The sequence below is a fragment of the Phytophthora infestans genome, genomic scaffold (assembly GCF_000142945.1).
Source record: "Phytophthora infestans T30-4 supercont1.59 genomic scaffold, whole genome shotgun sequence".
Taxonomy (NCBI): Eukaryota; Oomycota; class Peronosporomycetes; order Peronosporales; family Peronosporaceae; genus Phytophthora; species Phytophthora infestans.
The window spans coordinates 606,868-615,360 of record NW_003303700.1 but is presented as its reverse complement, the minus strand read 5'-3'; the positions used below and the strand labels follow the sequence as shown (position 1 = coordinate 615,360).

Below are 8,493 nucleotides of genomic sequence, written 5' to 3'. Positions count from 1 at the left end.
CCAGTCCACAATGGTCGGGATAAGTGCTCGGTGAGTCGCGGATGACTATAAGGTATACTCGCCGCGCGCGTATATATCGCGTTGACTACGGCTAACAGACGCGCGGTCAGCTTGCCTGTATCGCTGTGGTATGACCTGCTCCCAGTTACTTACGCGCTTGGTCATATAGACTGATACATCATAAGCGTAAGCACAGTAAGCCAACACGACGACGCAAATGTACCGAGAAGCGACAGTGACCCTATGCATATGATTTGGCTATCCCGAGCGCGTGGCATATACACTCATTAACAACCTCGCGATATATGCACGGACACATCAAATACCACGTCGAGCTGATAAGTAGGCAGCGAAAGTACTTCATTTAATGAACATGAGCTACTATTCGACTCAAGTCGACGATAAATACGATCAGATAATCAGCTTACAGCCATGTGGCTTCGTATGTTCGTCATACATATCGGAACCAGTAAATACCACTCGGAAAGGATCTATGCCACTCTGTCATTCAGTAGCTGTGCAAATAAGTCAGCAAGTGCGTCAGCTATGCAAGTAAGATCAATGCATTCGGAGGATAGTGGATTACCCTTTAGTAATATCATAAACAGCTCAGCAGAACAGTTTTAAAGTATAATATTGGTGTTTATGGCGACCATCGGGAAATACTACCTATCCTAAAAGATACTTCGCGCGTAGGAGCCGACCCCATCTTGCTCTAATAGACCGTCACAATCAACGATATGGTGTCGCCTGCCTCACGGCGATGACGTGACAGATGGTATTATGTTTGAGTAGGCGTATTTACACCAGCAAAACTAGGATTCCTCACCGATCTATGCCCATTCCGTAGCATCATGGATACTGACCCGTCTTCTGAACAGCGTATATTACATTTGCAACCACGCGCGCCTCCGATTCGTGTCATTCTGGGAGCTATGCGCTCAAATGTGATTATAGACAAAGCCTTCCCGAGTAAGATGGTGCTCATCTTGCAGATCACGTTAAGCCCTGGTCATGTCTACGATAACATGTGAACACTAAGGATACTGTGGCGGTGTTGCTTTGGAACGTTATATAAGTAGAACACAGTATACCTGTACTATATGTGGCTTTGCTTTGAGTAGAAACTCTAAGTCCACTCAACCCATACTACACCAGCCACCCATGCCCAAGCATCCGCGGAGCGGGCGCCCATAGCGCTAGTTTACCGTCTCTTAACCTTGTAGCCTGTCTGTCTGTCTGTCTGTCAATAAGTCCGTCGGTTTCCTGTCTTGCTGCTTTTTCTTAACCGCATGGCTACACTCGGCCTGTCTAATACACTTACGTCCCTTCTTACCGACCGCGCCTATCTCTCTGACTCGACCTAGCTATGCCGAAATTTCAAATATATCCAAAAGCGTCACACAATTAACTCGCGCGCGCATTGGTCAATATTGACCGACCTGCGACACTGACTGAATTTGTCGCACGATCAGACCGGCTCTCGCTCTCGCGATTGGACGTGAGGTAAACATTTCTGCCACGAGCGAAACGCACTGATTGGTTGCAAACAACTAGGCGAGCTGTGTCGACGATTAAAAATTTACGTTTAGCCTTGCAAAATCTGTCGTACGTACTGCAAATCGGGCACACTATTTTGTAAGACCTCTGCAATGTTGTTTTCCACACACTTCTCAAAGTAGAGACGATAGTATTATTATTACTTTACTAGTAGTAGTTTTATTAAAGGAGGCTTTACGACCTTTGCGTCAGGTAACTCAGTTTACAAACTACCTTAAGTTGGTCACTTCGCTTCCTTTAGGTAAAAGGGACCTGTGAACTGCCGTCCACTGAGAGTTTGTATAATCTCTCGTAAGCAAGCTTCCTCTAGCGCAAGGTGCTGTGTGACCCCGTCAAATAGCCACAAGGGCGTCAGAGTACAGTGGGTGATCTCTCGGAATCTCCAATTGTTCTGAATAACGCAGGCATGAGCAGAGTAGGTTAGAGCAAGACATGTAGCATAATGTGGAGGGGAGGGTCAGTATCAGTACCAGTAGCTGTGCTGCTTCCAATGCCGCTTTCGTCCGGGGTGGGCTGGACTTGTTCTGGTGGTAGCTCGATTTTGAAAGTGGCCACTAAATTTTTTTAACCTTAACCTACTTTTATTTACCAATCACAAGCAGTTGCCTGTGAGCACCTTATACTATTATAGCGCACTTTTAATTTTTTGCAGCGATGAGTGCGAAACAAAGGGTGTGCATAACGCTGCTTCTCATGGCGGTATGCAGCGTACGGGGCATCGTGACGCCCGATGCTCCGTCCGACCCTGTGCTGATGGAGAACATGGCCCCTACCGGTGACGCGGCAACCTCAGATGCGAAGCCAACGCAGGACGAGCTTCCAACAGGCGACGCTAAGATCGCCGAGGCTTCTTCGATCCCGCAGCGCATTGAAGAGTCAGACGAACCCAAGGCAGACGCTGAGCTGGCGGACGAAGATGTGGACCCTTTGATGGACGTACCCAGTGGCCTATTTGAGGTGGTGGATGCTGATAGTGTGGACAACCGCAAGCGGCAGAACTACGCATCACTGGACGCCGGTGCTATAATCCTGGACGCTGCACCCGACACTAAGAGCCCCACTAACCTGTTGGTGCCGGACAAGGACCGGTACATGCTCACTCCGTGCTCCAACCCTCGGAAATGGGTCGTCATTAGCCTCTCGGAAGATGTGTGTCAGGGCCGTCGAGCAATGGAAAAGCAGCAACAGGTAGCTGACGCCGTGTACTTTTCGTTTTTGTGCTTCAGGTACATGCGGACGCCATAGCAATTGCCAACTATGAAAAGTTTTCGTCCCCCGTCAAAGAATTTATCGTGCTGGGAAGTGTCAATTACCCTACGGACACGTGGCTCGTTTTGGGCAACTTCACGGCTACACACACGAACGGCGAGCAGATTTTCCAGCTGGATGCGCAACAGCATGTGCGCTACATTAAGTTCCGCTTCCTGTCGCACTATGGATCTGAGTACTACTGTACATTGAGTCAACTGCGGTGCGTACTCCTCTTTTTGCACTCTTGCAAGTACCGTCAATCTTCTAGAGCTAAGAGATAAGCTGTCTTTATGCTGCTGCTGCAGAGTGTTTGGTCGGACGTTTACACAAGTGATTTCTCAGCTGGAAAAAAGCATCGATGCAGAAGTAGAAGTTCTGGATGTACAGGCATCGATCCCTGCTCCGCAGGTGATGGCTTTGTCTGGCAGCGTCGAGGTCTCGGTGGCTCGTACCCCAAACCCAACGGAACTTACGAGTCAGTGCTTAATGGAGAAGAACAACACGGTTGTGGCTATTTTTTACAATGAATCCCAGCGACTCGAGCACTATCGAAGCAATGGAATGTGCTGTCTAGTCGACTATACCCCGGAGCAGATTGAAGCAGAAATCGCTGCTACTTTTAGTACTTATGAGCATTCAGCTACATCGAGCACAGAGGCGGTTGATGCTGACACTAGCGAAGGCTCAGCGCAGTCTCCTGACTCGTTGCCCCCCAACGGCGCATCCAGCACGAGTACAAACACGTCGAGCGTCCCTGTCGCCAATGCCAACACAACTGCACCGAGCAGCTCCCCAGCAGCGTCGTCTCTGCTGTCGACCTCTCATGGCTTTCCTGCCTCATCAACACAAGGTCTTGGACGCCTGGAGAGCATTTTCGTGCGTATTACCAAGAAGAGTAAGTATGACGTGAATACGTAAAGCGTTTTCACGCTCAAATTCGTGTGGATCGGTGTTTCTTATTCTCTTGTGTGTTGTGATTCATGTGCCTAGTCCAAGCGCTAGAGGTAAACCAGAGCGTCATGGTGAGGCAGCTTGAGGAATTCCACACTCACCAGTGGGCAGCCATCAAGGTGCTACAGGTACGTGTATCCCAAGGCTGAAAAGTGGGTGGCGGGTGGTGGAGAAAACCTGTTGACATGGTGTCGATTATTGCTGGACTTTTGTCTAGGCGAATCAAGAATCGTTGAACGAGCAGCTGATAGAAATTCGCTCCATGATTGTGGACCTGGTAAGCCTCAACGACTCTTACACTATCACGTGTTGACGAGCGCGTACTCAACTTTTATTTTTTTTGCAGAAAGAGCACGTCGCGAACAAATTATGGATTTCTGAGAAAACTATGCTGACCTATGGCCAGCTGCTTGATGACGTCCGACGAGATAACATTGCGCTTTGGGTAAAGTGTCGTACGACTTGGCCCCGTTTCAATATCCAAGTGTGCTTACAAGAATGATATTTATTTCATGTACATGTAGAACGAAATGCTCATCGTTCGCGAAGTGATCACGACCATGAAAGCAGGCATTCTTTGCGCCATCGTCCTATCGGGCTTCATCATTCTATTTTACCTGTTTCGCCTCCTGTTTCGCTGTGTGTCGAAGTGCAAGGAGCGTGCTGATCTTCGGGAATGGTTCTGGCGCATGGAAAACCACGAGAGCAGCTCAGAGGATCCAGGGAAAAAGACAACAGACGCCAACATGACTGCAGGAGCTCTTCGTGTGAATCGGAAAGCTCAGTTTGGCTCATCTTGGGACGACTCAGCTATCGAGCGCAAGACTCTAGTCAGCGACATGGTCGGGGATGGCCCACAAAAGTTCCGTCGTCATCGTGCAAAGAGAGCAAGTCAGCCGTCTGTGTCAGTAAAACGCTCTAGAAAGTAAATCCCCCTCAATAACCTTAAAAGCGATGAAACGACAAGCCGTTGCGTTTGTTTACCTTCGCGGCCGCTCTAAATAATGATCCGCCGAGGGTCGAGCTCGTCGCTTTCCAGCAGCAGCAGCGATGTCAACTTCGATGATGTGGATGATCACCAAGTCTTCGGCTACCTCGAAGACGACGATGACTCAAGGCTGGCCAGTCCTGGCAATCGACCCAGAAGGTGCGTGAGTAGAGGCAACACGGCCAGACAAAACGGTAACCGGTCAACTGTTTGCCCCGACAGCCCAAGTGCAGATTTCCGCTTAAATTTCTCTCCGAGGATCAACGCTTCGATAGCCCCCCCTCGTCAGGTCCCAACAAACAAATCCGTAATGAATTGACATCACTCATCGCTATGGAAGTAGTTCTCACTACTCTGTATTATAGACCACTCGCAAAAGTAATGCTACTGCGAAGCCCCGTTCCCCTCCCTTAACTGCGAAGTACGTCTTGGACATTGAGACAGGTGCTTATTGCATATCATTGATCACACCTTGTCTACTTGCTGTAGAAAAAGTATCGTGAAGGGTCAGTCGTCGTTGACTCCAGTATCAAAGATCTCTTCTCATAAACGAGAAAACTCATCGGCAAACGTGTTGCATGCCTCAATAGACTCCGATCGGTGCTCCTTTTTCGAGCTAGCACCTGCAAGGGTGGCGGCAGTGCCAGTGACTTTTGATGAAGGGGATGACGGCGTCGATCCCCACCGAACAAATGAAAGCAAAGCTGCGCAAGACCCGAAACCCCGAAAGTCAAAAGCAGCTGAAAGTGGCACAGGAACACAGCCTCTACGAAATACGGATGCTCTTGTAGCCGCCTTAGTGTCCTTGCAGACTCAGGTGGAGCTGCTGGCCACTGAGAAATCTCAATTGGAAGGCGAAGTGATCACAGCACGAACGGCAATCGAAAACTTGGAGCAAAAAGTGGTCGCTTCGGAGCTGTCGAGCGACCTGTTTGCACGCCAGCTTGCTAATGTAAAAGAGAGTTTCCAGGCGAAGCTGATGGCTCGTGAAGAAGAGGTAGCTCTTGAAAAAATGACGCTCGGGAAGGAGAAAGAGACGCAACTGCAGCATCAACAGGCTCGATTTAGTACTGAGGCCGTGCTGTGGAAGCATGAGATCGCAGCTTTAACGAAGGTTAAGCTAGAACTGGAGAATGAAAGCGACCGCCTAAACAAGGTGGTAGATGACGAGAAAGTTCAGCAGGAGCTCGTGGAGACCAAGTACCGTTCATTAAAATCTGAGCATACTCGTATAAGCGAGGAACTGCAAATTCTCTCTAAAGAAAAGAAGCGATTCGAGCTCGTGCAGATTGAGATCCAGGAGCTTAAGTCTGAACTGGCAGATGATACGAAGAAACATGAAGTTCAACGCCAACAACTCGAGGCACAAAAATGCAAATTGCTGCTTGATAAGAAAGATGAAGCTGCCGAGTGGGAGCGTGAGCGACACGTTTCCTCTCGTCAGAATGAAAAGGAGAAAGCGAAACTCCTGCGCTTTGCACAGGAAGTCCGTGGCCTGCACCATCTTCTCCAATTGTCTGTGGTTGAGACCCGGAAGCTTTTTAACTTTGAAGTAAAAAAAGTAGAGGAAACATTGCAGAACATCCAGCAACAAGCCAGCGAGCTCGCTGTTCATCATAGTGACCGTGACATGGCCTTAATGTCACGAAATGGTCGTATTCTTCAACTGGAGTCTCAGCGCAAAAACGATCGGCAAACGATCAAGCAGCTAGAGGCTACACTGGTTAGATCCACACGAGTGCTCGAGAAGAAATACGATGTTCTGAAGGCAAAGTATGAGGAACAGAAAGAGCATCTGGAGATCACGTTGGCTGTTCGTCAAGGACTCACCACGGACTTACAGGCTAAGAGGAAGCAGGTCACAGAGCTGGAACGAGACGTGGCACGACTCACCCGTGCTAAGGGCAAGACTGACGTGACGCTGAAGCACTCACAGCAGCAGATTATAGCAATGCAAAAGGTTCACGCTCATGAGTTGGGGAAGCTGATAAAGAGATCGCCCGCCAGCAAGATCGAACATGTGACGTCGTCATATCACCCTCAAGAGGAATGTGTACATTCACGTGCTTTCTTCCTGACTGAAAACTGACGCTTTGTGCATGTGCAGAATGAGGTAAAAGCTCTGCAGGTACTGCAAGATAACCCGGAAAGACGAGGTTCGTAATCAAATCTATAAAAAATGAACTTCTATGGTTAAACCATGTAGCACAAAAAGTCTTAGTACCAGAAAACTAACCGTTTCGCGTGAACAGAATGGATAGAGTTCGTGGAGCTTGTAGCCGCCTACGAAGCTGAGCGCCATTTGCAGGAATAAAATAACTGTACTGTACACGATACCTACAGTACCTACCTACAATCGTGTGTTTCGCTATAATGACAAGTCCTTCGCAAGTTTAGTGACACCACGTAGTATATCGACGGCTGAAAGAGAAAAAAGCAGGTCAGTCGTAAAAAAACAACGTGGGATTTACAGCAGCGTCGCAGCTCATCTGGGCGAACTGAAGCGGTTTTTTGACGACAACCCCCTCGATCCGAGTCTTCAATGTAACATGGACGAAAGCCACTATGTGATCGACCTTGACGATGGGAAAACATTGGATTTTCGCGGGTCGAAGCACGTAAAGTACATGTGCCGCTTTTCCGGTTAGTTTTTGTTATTATTTTTATTGTATTACCTAAACTTACAATGAGTGTTATATTTAATTAAGGGAAGTGGTCAATTCGAGGCCGGTTTGCAGGTGCAATTTTCGGAAAGGCGGACTCGAGCCTCGAAAGTCATAAGTTTTGACAGTTCTGGAAACCTCCGGAATCCCTCTTTTTTTAAGGTGGTGATTGGCACATAATATGACAGTGTTGGCTGGAATTGTGGCGGAGGTTCAATTAAAAGCCGGAATTAGACTTGTCTTGAGTATACACCAGCATCAGGGGTAGGGCTACTAGAACGGTGCATATCGGTCGTACATAAGGCATTATCATAGGTTACTAGGTTTGAGAGGTGATGCCATTTTGGAAAGGACTGCATTTCCAGAAGCACGCAGACACAGACAGCGCTCGATATGTCGAGCGGGGCGCCCGTTCTGCTCGAGCCCCAGAGCTCCTCTGCCACCCGGAGAACCTCGTACGGCTGCTCATGCGTCATGGCTAGCGACTCCCACCTTTTGCTGAAGCCAAGACCTCCTGTGTGATGTGGAACTGCCCGGCAGGGTGGGGGTAACGCTGCCGGATTGACAGACGCACAGATTCAACCAATTTGATACGGCAATCTTTTAGTTCCACATACTTATGAGGTCGTACTGACAGTTGCTGTGTCTAAACTACTGTAGAAGCTACAATATCACTACCAGTGTCAACGCTTGGCGACATCGAGGTCGTCTTCTTGGAAGGCTTAGACCCTGAACTACTCGTGTTCGCGTATTTGCAACCTTTAGCTCCCGATCTGGCGGTGGACGCTTTAATTTCCTGTAAGCCCTCATGTGTCAAGAGACGTCCGCCGACGGAAACGCGCTTGCGCTTCTGGCCGCGGTCTTTGCTCGGTGGAGTTGGCATTGTGAGGATCTCGTCTTCGACAAGCGCCTTCATATGCAGACATGTGGCAAGCAGGACGTGGCGAGGCGCCCCATTTCGTGTGAAATTGCTAAAACGGGCGCCCATCTTAACTAAAGACAAGGGAGACAGTCCACAAGCTTTAAACCCTGCCTTAACATTTCGACCGATCCGAGCCCCTCGCTAGGCCATGCTAGCCA

General features: G+C 48.8%; 2 protein-coding genes across 2 annotated transcripts; both read left to right on the top strand.

The window, feature by feature from the left end:
- Positions 1–2,253: 2,253 nt before the first annotated feature.
- On the top strand, positions 2,254–4,691 carry PITG_17690 (uncharacterized protein; the record flags this gene model as incomplete). The annotated part of the gene is made up of 7 exons (XM_002896493.1): positions 2,254–2,307; positions 2,407–2,709; positions 2,787–3,031; positions 3,117–3,706; positions 3,802–3,890; positions 3,980–4,039; positions 4,287–4,691. The coding sequence occupies 7 exons, from the start codon at positions 2,254–2,256 to the stop codon at positions 4,689–4,691; spliced, it is 1,746 nt and encodes a 581-aa protein (XP_002896539.1).
- A 75-nt stretch (positions 4,692–4,766) lies between these two features.
- PITG_17689 (uncharacterized protein) lies at positions 4,767–6,839 on the top strand (the record flags this gene model as incomplete). Its single annotated transcript, XM_002896492.1, has 6 exons — positions 4,767–4,909; positions 4,973–5,039; positions 5,116–5,171; positions 5,240–5,390; positions 5,481–5,924; positions 5,973–6,839. The coding sequence occupies 6 exons, from the start codon at positions 4,767–4,769 to the stop codon at positions 6,837–6,839; spliced, it is 1,728 nt and encodes a 575-aa protein (XP_002896538.1).
- Between the last annotated feature and the right edge of the window lie 1,654 nt (positions 6,840–8,493).